Source organism: Triturus cristatus, chromosome 8 (assembly GCF_964204655.1).
Source record: "Triturus cristatus chromosome 8, aTriCri1.1, whole genome shotgun sequence".
NCBI classification, from domain to species: domain Eukaryota; kingdom Metazoa; phylum Chordata; class Amphibia; order Caudata; family Salamandridae; genus Triturus; species Triturus cristatus.
This window is the reverse complement of record NC_140591.1, coordinates 876,370,747-876,386,523: the sequence shown is the minus strand read 5'-3', so window position 1 is coordinate 876,386,523 and position 15,777 is coordinate 876,370,747. Positions and strand designations below refer to the sequence as shown.

Here is a 15,777-nt window from a genome sequence, read left to right as displayed (position 1 = left end):
GGGCTATTATTGCTCGTGAGAGTTGATGTTTACGAGCTTCAATAGCCGCCTTCCAATTGAGTCATAACCCCAAGGTATGCGTATTGTGTAGTCAAGTCAACTTTCTCTTTGTCGTGGGAAATGGTAATCCTTCCCCTTTTCTTTCCCTTTCCTGCCACCATCACATATGTTTTTTTAATATTTATTTTGAGGTCCATGCTCCCCATAAACTTTGAGTATCTGTCTAGGGCTTTCTGCAACTCTCGCGGGGTACGTGCCAATATTACGGCGTCATCCGCGTATAGAAGTGCAGGGACGAGGCGATCTTTCACTCGTGGGAGGTCCTGACCCCCTCTCAACATCTCTACTTCAAGCCTGTTGGTATAAAGAGAAAATAGAAAGGGGGCCAGCACACAACCTTGCCTCACACCCCGCTCTACCTTAAAGGAGTCGGATAATTCGCCCTGTGTTCCAAAACGGACCCTGGATGAGGCATTGGAATATAGTGCACGGAGGAGATGTATAAGGTCTAGATCTATGCCCATATCGGCGAGCACTAACCAAAGTTTCGAATGGGAAACACAGTCAAATGCCGCGGAAAGGTCGACATAGACCATGTATAACCTTCCTTGCTTTGCAGATACCTATTTTCCCATTAATAGGGCTAGATTCAATGCCTGTTCGGTTGTTCCGAAGCCCTCTCGAAAGCCGAACTGGATGTCAGATAATATATTGTGATCATCTACCCACTCCTGGAGGCGCTGAAGAACCACTCTGCCCAAAACTTTGCCAAGCGAGTCCAATAATGAAATTGGTCTATAACAGGTCACGTCTTCCCTGTCTCCCTTCTTGAAGATAGGGACCATAATCGATTGGGTCCAAGTTTTGGTTAGCCGACACTTCATTACTGCATCAAATACTCGTTTTAAAATTGGAGCCCACAAATCTAGTTTGAACTTAAAGAAATCGACCGGTACGCCATCTGGACCAGGGGCTTTTCCACATCTACTCTTTTTGACGGCATTTATAATTTCCTTCATTCCAAAGTTTAAAGGAATCGGGAATAAACTTTCTTGTGGGGTCTGTTCACTCTCTTCTGGAGGTTCTACTCCTGGTATTTTGCCAAAAACTTTAGAGAAATGATTTGCCCATGTTGGGCCCTCGATCGCTACGTCTACTATAGGCAGGTCATGAATATCGTTCAGAAAGGGGGTCTTCACTACCTTCCAGAACTGCTCGCTATTTCTGTTCTGGGAACTCTCATATAATTGGTCCCAGAGCGCTTTTTTCAGTTCTTGTTTTCTAATTTTGCAGGCTGATCGGTAGGACCTCCTTAGTCTACGGATCTCCTCTTGATCTATTACGGGTTTTGTCAGCGCTTTCTTTAAGGATTTATGGGCCAAGGTACAGTTATGGCCGAACCACCCTTTTTTTCCGCCCTTATTCCCTTTCTTGTTACAGGTTAAGAGGTCCTTTACCTTCTCCATAATTAGGCAAAAATTGTATAGGAGTTCTTCTTCGCCAATATCGGTATCCAGACATTTCACAATCGCGGAATATACCGCATGGACCACCTTGTTTGTCATAGCTGCTGGGTCTATCTTTCCCCAGCCTAAGGCGTAGCCATTTGTTTTTGTGAGGTAAATATTATTGTGGGCGAGTGTAGTCATCATCAATTGAGATGTAAATTGCCCCTGGTCAATGGCCAGGTCAAAAGCCAATGCAACGTGATCACTTAGGGTGTTAGTTATCAATCTGAAGCTCTGGGCCTTGCTTTCAAGTGTAGCTGAGACCAGAATATAGTCGATCGTCGACTCCCATCCCCTACCCAAGTATGTGGCCTGTAACTGCCCAGATACAGTATTCATTTCGTTCAGGATCACTAAGCCTAGCTCTGACAGTGTTTCGTTTAGCAGGTCTCCTACCTTAGTGTGGCAGAAGTGAGTCATGTGATTATCTGTTTCTTCGGCCACACCACAGATATTGGTATTTTTTATATCGCAGGGGTGATGGTTAAAATCACCACCCCAAACGATACTTGGGGCATCTGATCCTTGCATTTTTTTTGTCAGGATTGAAAGTTTGTTACGAATAGTCCCAAGTAAATTTACTCTCTCACTTCCTGACAAATTGTCATACATGTTCACTAAAATTATTGTCCCGCTCTTCGGGAGTGAGAGCTTCAATATCTGATAATTAGGATGTAGGGTAAGAGGTGTTACTTTTAACCCAGATATGGTGTTTTTTATGAACACCGTCAACCCCCCCTTAGCCCTACCATGGGGACCAGCCACTGCCGATGAAAAATAGGTTTTATAGCCTATCAAATGATATTCATTGGTAGACCATGTCTCCTGTAGGCAAATTACGTGGTAATCCTGAACGAAATCGAGCACACTCCCATTCATTATTTTTGTGCGTAAACCTGCGATGTTCCATGACATAATTTGTACTGTAATATCATTTTTTCTAGGAGCTGTGTATTTATTTATACGGACTACCTCTGCTTCTAGTAGATACTCTGGGACTCTTTGCCCTTCGTCTCCCCTCTTCATAGATTGATGGGTACAAGTGTTCTCCGGAATAATAGTGTCAGGTCCTCTAGGCGGTATTAGAATGGATACTGGGGAGGGGTTATTACTTTCCATTACTTGCATTTCTGCGCTATCGCTTAGGAGAACAGTGTCTTTGGGGGTAATTTGGTTTACCATAATAGATTTTTGTACTCGAGCCTGTTCTTCGCTGAGTCAGTCTACGTTTTCCAAATCGCACAGGACTGAAAAATAATTATGGGTGGGTATATTGAACCTCTGATGTGACTGGGCGTAGGGGATTTGGGCGCTGGAATGGGTGTTGGTTATTAATCGAGCGCCTCTCCATAGGATGAGGGTTAGACAGGTAGTTACGAGCATTTTGATAGGGAATTTGATGATCTACTTCCCTCCAGTATAGGAGAAGGTCTTTTACGGGGTGGGATTTAAAATGAGAAGTCAATTCTCGTGGATAAAAATAGTTGACGTAATGTGTAGAAAAAGCAATAGAAGGAGCGCCCGAACCTCAAAATAAGGACTAATTAAGATCTTTTTTGGGATTGGCAGAATATTATGCCGAATTTATTCCACTGTTTTCAGACAAAACAGTCCATATGAGAAATTTAATAGCATCAACCATTTGTATGTTATGAAAATTGTGCTAACGATTTTAAGTATTTGAAAATGGGTATCGCTTCTGCTCCGGCATTGGCGACATTTGACACAACGTGTGATTCTGGTATTGTCTGATGCCAGCAATGTTGGTATTGGAGCAGTTTTAATGCAAAACCAAAATGGACAGTTAGTTACCATTGCTTTTGCGTCTAGACCATTAAGAGGTGCCAAAGATAAATACTCTATCCTAGAAAAGGAAACCTTAGCGTGTTGGTGGGGTATCGAGTATTTTCAGAAATATGTGTATGGAACAGTTTTTAAGGTCAGAACAGATAATTGTCTGCTAGTGGAGTTATTCACAACAAAATGCTGTAGCAAAGCAATACTCAGGATTGCCAGATGGAAATATAAATTACAAGATTTTCACTTCAAAGTTGAGTATATTACAGGTGTAAAAAACATTTTAGCAGATTGTTTGTCAAGATTACCTGTAAATGATGACAGTGTTGAAATGGAAGACAATGGCTTAGAGAGAGTAGTATCTGTTTGTGAAGTGTCTAAAGGATGCTTTAAAGAGGACCAATGGAGGTTGGCATTTGATAATGATGCAAATTTAAAGGTAGTGTTAAAATATGTTAAGTCGTCTTGGCCCAGGAAAAATGAGGTGGCTGAAGTTTTTTTGCCTTTCTTTCATGTGGCACAAGAGTTGTCCATTCAAAATTACATATTGATGAGAGGCCAGCAATTGGTTATGCCAGAGAGCTTAAGGCAAATGGTTTTAGACATGGCTCATGAAGGACCCCCAGGCATGAGTAGTATGAAGAAAAGAATCAGGTGTGAATTTTGTTGGCATGCGGTAGATAGATGTATTGAAAGGAAGGTCAGATGTTGCATTGAATGTGACACATCTCAGAAAATGATGGTACTTGAACCATCAATGGTGTCAAGACCATCTAGGGTTTGGGAGAGAGTATCATTGGACATTGCAGGACTCATGTGTATGGGTGGTAATTCCATGTATGCCCAAGTTTTAATTGACCAATTATCCCAATGGCCTGAGGTTAAATTTGTATCTCAAGTTACTTCAAAAATAATGATTCAATTTTTGAATGACATTTTTGAAAGGGAAGGTTTCCCAGGATCGTTACTTAAGGACAATGGTGTGCAACTGACATCTAATGAAATGGAAAAATTCTAAGAGGGGCATGGAATTCTACATAGGTGTACCTCTGTTTTATATCCTCAGAGCAAAATGGGATTGTGGAGATATGGATTAGTGTGTTAAACAAAGGTTTACAGCTGGCCATCATTAATGGGAAAAATTGCCAAAAAGCCATAAAGGAGTTATTATGGAGTTACAGAAACACCCCTAGGTTTGATGGTAATATTCCTCCTTTTGAAAAAATGAGAGGAAGGAAAAGTGCGTGCAATCTGAATCAGACACGGATGATGGAGTTACTTGAAAGGATAAATGGAAAAACAGTATTTGTCAAATCTGACATGATTGGTTTACAGGATAATGGACAGTTGCAACCGTTGGAGGTGAATGATTGTGTTCGAGTGAAAAAGGGAGGTAGGTGCAAACTGGTGAGTCAAGGTACTCGGCACCCATGAAAATTTTCAGGGTTGGTAAACATGTTGTAGAATTGTCTGATGGCAATGTGTAGAACATGAGTAAAGTTGTGAGGATTCCACAGTGGTTATGTTCGGGTGATGAATGTGTGGGTTTAAGTTTCGTGAGAAAAAATACTAATTGGTGTAAAAAGATGAGTTCTCAGTCCAGGGATGATATAGGGTAGAGAGAGTTGAGATTTAGACAGAAACCAGTGTGGTGTAAAGATTATCATACGGATTACTACATCTGTTTTTCAAAGGTCGTGGGAGTATTTCATATGGTAGTGTGTGAATATGTAAATAGTTCAATATTGTTTACTTGACGTTCTGTTATGCATTGTTAAATCTTGCTGTGTTAACAGGAGGGGATGTGTGGTATCTGGCTGGACCTGGGTGGAATCTGGAACATGGCGTGTGACCAGATTCCACACATGACGGTTGGCCCAGGCTTCATGAAGTAGGACTGTCACTTATGTGCTCTTCAATAAACTTACCTTCAACCACTGTGGCCTGGCTGTTGTGAAATCTGTCAAGGGAACTTAACATAGTCTCTAACTAGGGTTTTGAATACTTGTTTCTGCTGTGCTCTAGACATTTTTTAAAGCTCTACTCCTACTGGGACATCCAGGGAAACCTTGATGTCGAATAGATTAACGGCCCATTGCCTGCAAGGATGATTTTATTGTTTGCATTAAGGTAACCCCTTCAGCCTTAAGGAGACTACACCAATAATTGAGGAGATACTGTTTATATTGAAATATTACACTACTAAGGCCCAGCTCTAGCCTCAGGGTACTATTTACAGAACCTCTGGGCAGGCCAAGTTATTTTTTCCAAATACTCATTTCAATGATCTGAACCTTCCTCAGATAGTTTACTGGCAACACCTCACATCCATAAAGTAAAAGACAAATAATTTTAGCATTTTAGGACTTTGATGGACGTATGACCCAATGCTAAGTCCATTCTATACAAAGCACCTGCAATAGCCGTAACACAAGCCTCCTGATGGTCAATATGAGGAATAAAATTAAGGTTGTATCTAAAAAGGAGACCAAGATAACTATATTCCTTTACCATCTCTACTGGAGCGCCACTTAACCACCACTTCAACCTCTTATTCTGAGCGCTTCCTTTTGAAAACACAATCACTTTAGTTTTTGACTTATTTATTTTCAAATCATTGGCCATACAATATTCTGCAAAAACATCTAATTGCCCCTGTAGGCCAATGGGTATAAGTCCAGCAACACTGTATCATTGGCATAAAACAATACTGAGATGGCCTCATTACCTAATTTGGGTGGAAAAGAATGAACCTGGTTTAATCCTACTAATGTGTCAGCAATGGATAAGGAGAACAGGAGCGGGGCCATCATACACTCTTGCCTCATTCCATTGGGAGTATCGATTTTTCTTGACAAAGCTCCGTTTCCCCTTAATTCCACCCTGGTCCATGAGCCTTCATGTAACTAGATAATCAGCTTTAATGGTCCCGGGGGACACTTCCACTTCCTTATCTTCTCCCACAGTAGAGGCCTATTAATAGTGTCAAATGCTGTTGACAGATCAATGTGTCACATATAACAGTTGTTACTTCTTAGGGGGATACTTTTCAGCTAAGAGATCTAATATTACACATCCATCCATTGTTGAATAGCCCTTGCAGAAACCCATTTGAACCTTAATGACAATAATAGCATTATTAACCCAATCTTCTAACAATCCCAGGAGACGTTTCGCGTAGACCTTACTGGGAATATGCAGTAAACTAATCAACAGACAGCTTGATGGAAGTTTCTGCTTTCCTTTTTTATACAATGGGACCCAGATACTACGTTTCCAGGTACTAGGTAACTCCTGCCCCACTAATTATTGCACCAAATACTGGAACCAGAATTTGAGCCCACAGGCTTGGGTTAAGTTTTGTTACATAAACCTATGCTTTATTACCTATTTATTTATTGTATTTGTTCCTTGTATTGCTCTTTTATGACTCTAACCTTTAATGGAATAAAGTTGATTCTGTGTGTGAACTCACGATTACAGCCTTAACTGCAAAATACCTGTTTCATTTCAGTCTCACAAAGCAAATGGAAGCATTTTCATTGGAGGGTACCAACATTGCTCAAAAATCTGTCGCAGTCCAGTCAGCAAAATTGCTGACGGAAGTATCTACAGGAGTTCTTTTCACTGCATTGAAAGTGGACGGTAAGATGTAGTGATGTTTTTAACGCGTAAATTGTTTCGTTTTAGATAGTATCGCATTTAATCCACTGTTTCCTACACCCTTAGTAACAACAACACAATTTTATTATATATGATTTAAGTAATTAAAAAACAGCACAATAACAGTACATATCAGTAAAATATAAGTAAACCTCTTTATTGCAGTGCCTATTTGGAAAATTAAGTTATTTGCCACCGATTTTTTAAAAACATTTAGAAATGTGGATTATCTTGGCTTTCCTGAAATATTATTTGTAAAAAATATTTTAATGAGTTTTCTTTTGCATGTTTAATGTTGGTGCAGCTTTTCCTGCTAAATCTTGATTAAATTAGCCAAATTCCAAACGAACCTGAGATCTTTATGTATATTGAGATAAATGAAAGACTTTCTTGCATGCCTTACACTTTAGCTCGTCTCAGACACAAAATTAGCTGTAAAAGTATGCTGGGTGTAAGATAATATCAGCAGTCTTGGTGACTTTTTAAATAGCATCAACAGCAAAACTCTGCAGTTTTGAAGTTTTTCTGCATGATGCAAATATTAAAAAGGATACTTTGGGGCTGATTACGATGGCGGGCGGACTAGGTCCGACCGCCATCGTAGCAGTGTTTGGGCCCACTCGCCAGACATGCGGCAGTCCCACCACTGCGATTAGGATGCGCCTGCCATACTGGCGTGCGCATCCTGGGCTTTTAACACTGCTGGCGGGGCTGCTGGCTGCAGCACCATACGCAATGTTAAAAGTGCTTACACTGCATTTCCCTGCACTACGTGTCAGGCAGCACGCGATGCCTGCCACTTGGTGCATGGAAATGCAGGGGGGTACCATGGGTGCTCCCCAGTGCAGCGACACCCCCCCTACAAAGGGGGCTCGCATCGGGCCCCCAAATCCAAGCCCCGCCAGCCTTTCAATACCAACTCAAGACAAAATCGTAATTTAAGACAAAATCCTAATTTAAGACAAAATTCTAACTTAAGATAAAATACTTACTTTACTACTACTAAATGCCTTCTGTGAATACCAAATTTAGTAAGTTTAGGATTTTGTCTCAGATTAGTTCTGTGAATCGGCCCCTATGTTGTTTCCATGTTTTTAGTATAATGTTTTATGACGTTTGGACGAGTGCTTTTACAGTGAATGTAAACCAAGTTTTCTTTTGAGTGGCATATGCTTTCTGGTAATGTGTTCTGTTTTCTATTACTACTCGAAGTATCAGTTAATGATTTAGTGATTGATGGCCAGGGTGCCTTGGATTGAATGGGGTCCGAAAAACGTTCACGCAACTCAGTGTTTCAAATCGAGTGCTGCCACTTTTCTAACTTTTCTAGGCACACAGAGCTCCATTTTAACTTTTTCAGTTTATCTTATTTTCCATGTTTCCTACCAAGTTAGTACATTATGCTAATTTTAAACAGATTTCATTAGGAGATGCTAGGGGGTATTGATCACTTTCTTTTCCCTGCAAAAGGATGAAGTCTATGCAGGTGAAAAATAACAATTAAGAAACAAATGTATAATCTACACTAGTCAGTTTTTACTGTGTGAATGTTAATGATATATATATATATATATACATACATTTGGATTTCCCATTACCTTATTGAGTGAAGATAAAAAGAACTGAAAAATTATTAGAAAATCCTAAACTCTTCTCTCTCACTGCTGGCAAATGTTCTATTAACCTGAAATGTGGTAGATAATGAAGCATTAGTTATATCCAGTAGGTTGAGGGTGAAGTCACCAGTTACTATAACTTTGAAGACATAGTGCTGGTAAACTAAATCCTCAATCGCTTGACAGAAAGCTGTATGTTTTCTTTTTGATCACCATCATGTACTTTCAAATAAGCCTTGATCATACGGATAGAAGAGAATTTATTGCAAAATTGGTAGTGATTTCAAATTACTGCTTTTAATGATGAGCAAGACTGCTTTAGAGGAATGATATTGATTTCTCTTGCTGTCGGGACGTATATTGACAGACCCCCTGATTGTCTTCCAAACTTGCTAGACTGAGCTATAGAGCAACAGCTTCCTGACTGGTAACAGAAATGGTCCACGTTTCCTGTAGGCATAAAATGTCCCATTGGGAAAGAAAGGTCAATGAGGTGTTATTGTATGTTAGATTTCTTTATCCTGCAACATCCCATGAGATTATGGTGCGAGAAGTGGTAGTTAATTGTTTCCCTAAATTTCGAACGAGAGTTGGGATAGGAATGGGCTTTCTGGTTGCCCCCCAATGTGGACAGCAACCAGCTTTAGTCCTTTTAATTATCCATTACTTTTGATGGGAAGGGAATGTGCTACAATGTCTGCTGTTGTCCTTACATAATATGATGCAGATTGAATATCTACAAATAAGAAAATGATCAGAGAGCCAGCACACACTAGTAGTAATGGTTTTCGGACATATAGTAGGAACTGGATCAGGTGATGCCATAGATGCAGATGCTTCATATGACTCTAACTCATTCCTTTGCACTTTAATGCCCCATTGAGTGAAAGTAACTATATGCGAGTACCAGCTCAGTTTTCAAGTGACTAGGGTAGCGTCTGTTCCAGGTTTGATTGAATAGATTCTAACTGTATCCTTTTAATGGGCGTGGCCACGCAACATTTCAGACAGGATGTGAGCTCCTGAACTCCCAGCAAGTTTTTCACCCAAATCATGTTTCATCCTAAATAATCCTGCTCCTAGGCAGCCCAACACAACCATTCTGGTGCGCTTAAAATTGAGGAGCGACTGCCTGTAGGGGTCCCAGACCGAGTGAGGGGAGAGGGCTGCGCGGCTATGGAGCCGAGGCCTGCGATGAGAGGTGGAGCTGCAGCCTCTTGTGACTGCAGTTACACGGTGCTGGGCCATGCTGTGGATGCCTCCGACTGGATTGCAGTTAGATAATTCTCCACTGGTCCAGGAGGCCGCCCAAGAGCACAGTCAGTGCCGCCATGCAGGTGAGAAGTTGTGGAGTTGGTGGACCCCCCCGGGACCAGAGCTGTGGCGTACCACAAATGCTCTCCTGTGTGGAAAGTGACCCACCCCACCATCAGAGGTGAAGGAACGCCTGACACAGGGATGCGGGTCACCACCTGGGGCTAGCAAGCTTGCCAGCATCGCCCCAGGTGCTCTTAGGATCCCGTCTGGGGCCGGCTGTGAAGGAAGCCATAAAACCTGCTTGCAAAGGCAGGCAATCAGTAGACCAATGGAAGTATTGAGGAGCCTGGTGGGGATACCAGAACTGCCCCGCGCTATGTTGTGGTACCCCCAAGCTGCCCTGGTGTCCCGGAGTGCCCACATCAACTCTAGGCCTACCCAGTGCCCTCAGACGTTCTTCTGGGGAGGTTCACAGGAGTGGGTGTGTGCTGCAGCCTTGCCTGGCACTGCACTAGCCTCATGGTGGCACGCCATTGCCCCACCCTAAGGACCACATGAGTGGATGTTCAGAGCTGTTGGCTTCGTGGAAGTGGGAGTGGTGAAGGCAATACAAAGCTAAAGTCGGCCGAGTGGTGAGAGGTGCTGGCACAGTAGGTTGCTAGGAGGGTGGGAGACTGCTCCCCTCCGTGTAACATGGGTAAATACAGAACTGCACACTCGAACCATCACCTAATATACCACACCATGATAACCTCCCCAAACTATAATGCGACAAACTGGACCGTGCAATGTGGGGGATGAGCTGAAGGAAGATGCAGAGCCCTCCCGGGCTGATCAAAGCTCCAGAACTGCAGTTGAACACAAAATAGAGACTTATTGATTGATTTATGTTAATCTGCTGCGGGCGAACATACGAAAAGTTGCAGACAAGATCTGGACAAAGGAAGGTAACATAGCAGGCCTGCAAGGGGAGGTGGTAGCGCTGAAGCGTCAAATGGCGCAGATGATTACGGACATGAAGGAGCTAGAATGACATGTGAAGGATAGGAGGGCTGCTCCTGGTGCAGCAACATCCGAGTCATGGCCTTTCCTGAAAGAGCAGAAGTGGGCTCTACTGAAAGGTTTCTGGAAAACTGGGAGTGTACAGAGCTCAAGCCACCGGGACTCTCTGAATTCATCGTGGTGGATGTAATAAAAGAGCCACTCTTGTGATTTTGGCACCCTATGATGACCCTCAACCACCACCATTTTAACTGACTTTAATGTATTATTTTACCCTAGCCTTAATGTAGGATGGTCTGCATATGCCTGCTTCTGTTCTGTTCTATAATCTTGCTGTCTTTCAATGGGAGCTGTTACGGAGAGGAACAGTCTTGTCAAGAGCAGAGCGTGTGGGATGTGCATTTGAAGCCATGCAGTTGTGCAGGAATGTGTATTGTATTGTGCATTGGTGAGAATTATGAGTTCTTACTATTGGCTTTGACGTGGTTTAATGTCATCCTGCTTTCTGACTTTACCTTGCTTCAAACTTTTCTGTGTGCACAGTGGTGCTTATAAGTTGTGTGGATGAGAATTATAGGTGCTGACTATTGCCTTTGACAGGGCCTCATGTCTGACTCTGCCTTGCTGCTGCGTGCATGGCAGTGCTTACTATTTATTAGCTTTGACATGCTTTCATGTCATCTTGCTTTTCAATTCCATCTTGCTTTGGGCCTTTCTGTGTGCATGGCCTAAGTAACTCCATTTTCATGACTGATCCTATTTTCTGTGCTTGCACATAGTTGCAAAGTGGGGAGGGCATGTTCTGCTCTTCCTCTTGTTTTTTGCACTTTACTGACTAGAGAAAACCGGTTCTTATCAGAGGAATGTACATGGTCTGTCTCGAAGCCATAGCAAAGGCCTGATCAACCGATGCCGTGGCCTTGGAGCGGACTGGTACGGGCTCTCGTTAGAACAAGGGGGCGAGGCTTGCTAGAAGCTTCGTTATGTTTGGATTTGTATTAAGAAGGGGAGCCTCCACTGGTCTGGCGGGAGTTTGGATTCCGAGCGAGGGCAGACGTGTCTATCGCGGATTGAACCCTGGCTTGCTGAGCTCTGATCCCCGGCTGTGATTCCCCCGGTCAGAAGTGGGCAGTGTATGCACCAGGTGATGTATTTAGTTGTGTGGTTCTTTGATCACTGGAGGTGTTTTCTTTGTGGTGTGGGAGGTGCACATCCAGGGCACTCCTCTGCTCTATATATATGTATATCTTTCTGATCTCTTGCAGGACGTCCAGTGTATCTTATCTTATATCAGTTATTGCGTGTTTATTAATCAGTATAATTATTGATTCATGCCATTTAGATTATAGTTTGCTCAGTTATTGGTTCATGCCTTCAGATTATAAGTTTGCTACATATATTTGAATCTTGTGCATTTGGCATCTGAGACAGCCTTTGTTTAGAGAGCATTATGTAATAAACACCAAGCCTTATTCTAAGAGAGAGTTTTACTTGTTCATTTAAAAGTGTTTGATACTAATGAATGTGCATTTACCGATATATTTGGCCTACCGTTCTTGCCTTGCCTAAAGGAAGTGCTGTTCAAAGAGCATTTTTAAAGGTGCAGTGGTATATTTGCCTCCCAGGTGGGAGTGCAGGGGTTGGGTGTGGCTTATTGGTGAGAAGCCACATTCATTACAGTGGAAAGGACCCATAGTCTCACCGAGGGCAATAATTGCCAAGATCCTCAACTACTGCAACAGCAACTGTATCCTCCATGTGGGCCACAAACAGCAGGCCCACACTTTGGTAACAGCAAGAGCACCATATATCCGGACTACACTGAACAAGTACAGGAGCAGCGCAAGTAATTTCTCAGCGTCAAACAGAAACTGAGGGAGCAACAACTTCAACAAATGTTGGTGTACCCGGCTAAACTAAAATGTCCTAGCACAAGGGAAAGCGCACCTTTTTGAGAGCCCAGAGAAAGTGTGGAAACGGCTATAGATCCGGGGGAGACGAAACCACAATACTTTGGCCGCAGCCAAAAACTTACTTGGGGTACCCGTGCTGGGAGAGGGTCCCACTACAGCATTCTGCCTGAGGAAGATCATAACACCACGCCACGGGGAGATAGAAGGGTCACAATTTGGGAGTATGGTACTATGCAACTGTGAGCGTGGTGATTCAGCGGGCTGGAAAAGCAGGCAAGGAGGCCGTATATAGTGTGCAATAGTCTACTTTTATTGTGCCCAAGGCACTCCGTGCAACAGGAAAGTATACAGTTCCGAAACAGGAGGATAAACTAGAACCGATGAAGGGTCCGTCTGTCGCGGTCGTCTTCGCTGGAGCTCCCCTGACGTCCAGACCTTCGTCGTCGGCCGCAGGTAGGAGGGTGGATGGGCACCTCGGAGGGCAGTAAGACAAAAACACAGAGGGAGCCGTTAGTCCTGCTGGCGCACTATGTTGTTGCTGTAACCGTCACCGGGAGTGGTAAAGGAGAAAGAGAACGTGAGGAAAAAGGACGGGGAGAAAGGAGGGGGTTATGCTGAAGAAAAGAGGGGTGCTCGGAAAGGGTCGTGCGGGCTACTATTTACACTGTGTAAGATGCTATACAATATTTACAACTGGGTCCTATCAGGGTGCAATGGCGTGCCTAAGATAGAGAGACTATATATATCTACAAGGGAACTACTATACATACGGGCACCTAGGGTGCTATACCGAAGGAAGCTGGTACTCACGGGCTCCGCCGTAACTCTCATCCGAGTTACGGCCGCTCTTCAGCCACCTCCGGGGGATTCCACCAGTCTTCGGACCACTCTTCGGGTTCGCCGCTCTCGTCCTCTCCTTTCACCGTGCCTCCTGCCGAAATCTCCTGCCACGATCCTCCGACGACTTCGGCCTCTCGTCTCCCTTCTTTTCTATCTCCGGCTGGGAACGGGGAGGAGGGACTTCCGGGAGCAAAAGGTAATCCTTCCGGTGGGTCTTCGTTCGGGATAGGCTTCTGCAATAGAGAGAGGGGCGGGGTTCCTGTGGTCACGGACGCTGTGGTTGAAACCCCGGATCGCGCGCCCTGGAAGGGAGGATTGTGGGGAAGTGATACCCTGGGCAGGGTGAGTAAGGGAGGCAGGACCCGAGGGAGGGAGTCTCCGTCACATTCCCTTCCCCTAGCTGTCTTTCTTGTAGCTGGTGTGGACAGTGGGTAGCGTGAGAGAAAGTCCGCGTTACCCTGTTCTACACCCTTCCGATGTACTGTTGTGAAGTGGTAGGGTTGGAGGGCCAGGAACCACCGCAGGACACGGTCATTGTGCCCTTTGTTCCGAGCCATCCACTCAAGGGGGGCGTGATCGGTGAAGATGGTAAAGTCGCGCCCTTCTAGATAATAACGAAGGCTTTCCACAGCCCATTTAATTGCCAATGCTTCCTTCTCCACGACGGCATAGTTCTTTTCTCGTGGGAATAGTTTCCTGCTGAGGTAGAGGATGGGTTTTTCGTTCCCCTCGGGGTCTTTTTGTGATAGCACCGCCCCTAATCCCTGTTCTGAAGCGTCTGTCTGGAGTAAGAAGGGTTGTGAATAATCAGGGCTAACACGGGACTGGAGGTCAGGGCGTTCTTCAGATCTGAAAAAGCATGCCATAATAAGGGCGTCGGGTTTTTCAGGATGGCCTCTGTTTTCGTGGATTTCTTTAATAGGTCAGTGAGCGGGGCTGCCCTTTGGGAGAAATTAGGCACAAACCTTCGATAGTATCCAAGGAGACCCAGAAAGGCACGTAAGTCCTTTCTGGTCTGGGGGAATGGGAGGGAACGTATTGCTTCTGTTTTGCTTCTCTGGGGCCGGATGAGGCCCTCACCCAGGAGGTATCCTAAATATTTAACGGTTTGAGCCGCTAGGGTGGTTTTGGCAGGGTTAATCGTAAAACCGTGAGAGCCCAAGGAGGTAATGACATTGTGAAGATGTTCCAAGTGTTGTGGCCAGGTATCGCTATAAATGACTATATCATCGAGATACGCTCCTGCATACTGAGTGTGAGGCCGTAAGATGTGATTCATGGCCCTTTGGAATGTGGCGGGTGCGCCATGGAGGCCAAACGGGAGGACGAGAAACTGATATAATCCTTCTGGGGTCGAAAATGCTGTTTTCTTTCGGTCTTCTTTTCTGAGGGGTATCTGCCAATACCCCTTACAGAGGTCTAATGTGGAGATGTACTGGGCTTTCCCTATGCGCTCGACCATCTCGTCGACGCGGGGCAATGGATATGTGTCAAAGGAAGAAATCTTATTGACTTCCCGGAAATCGATGCAAAATCTAACAGACCCGTCGGGTTTGGGTACAAGCACTATTGGAGAATTCCAGTCGCTTACAGAGGGTTCTATAAAGCCCATTTTTTAACATTTGTTCTATTTCCTGGTGTATAATCGCCCTGCGGGCTTCAGGGACCCTATATGGCCTTTGTCGGACCACCTTCCCAGGACTCGTTTGTATGGCGTGTTCTGCGATGGTGGTATGACCGGGTAAAGACGAAAACACCTGTCGTAATGGATAGAGGCGATGCTTGAGCTCTGTACTCAGGGGTGTGGGTAGGACGGGGTCTATGCAAGGGGAAAAGGAGAGGGAGTCCCGACCCACAGAGCTGGCTAGGACGGGACGAGGACCTTCCCATTTTTTTAGTAAGTTGACGTGATAAATCTGGGCGGTACCCCGTGTGGGGTCCAGTTGTACTTCGTAGGTGACAGGGGTTACTTGTCGAAGGATGGTATAGGGGCCTTGCCACTGTCCTAAGAGTTTTTGGTCGGATGAAGGCATCATCAATAGCACTAAATCTCCCACGGAGAAGACCCGGTGTTTGGTGCCCCTATCGTACTGATCCTTCTGTTTCTCCTGGGCCTGTGTTAGATTCTGGTGTACAATGTCCCTTATTAGAGACAAGTGTGTTTTGAGGTTCTCTATGTAT

General features: G+C 44.3%; 1 protein-coding gene across 5 annotated transcripts in view; it reads left to right on the top strand.

Moving 5' to 3' along the window:
* Positions 1-15,777, top strand: part of ADGRG7 (adhesion G protein-coupled receptor G7) — a 1,782,456-nt gene that overhangs the window by 946,056 nt on the left and 820,623 nt on the right. For all 5 annotated transcript variants that reach the window (XM_085622407.1, XM_085622408.1, XM_085622405.1 and 2 more), the window contains one exon: positions 6,820-6,950. In XM_085622407.1, coding sequence (XP_085478533.1) covers positions 6,820-6,950 — 131 coding nt within the window. The remainder of the gene's footprint in view (positions 1-6,819; positions 6,951-15,777) is intronic.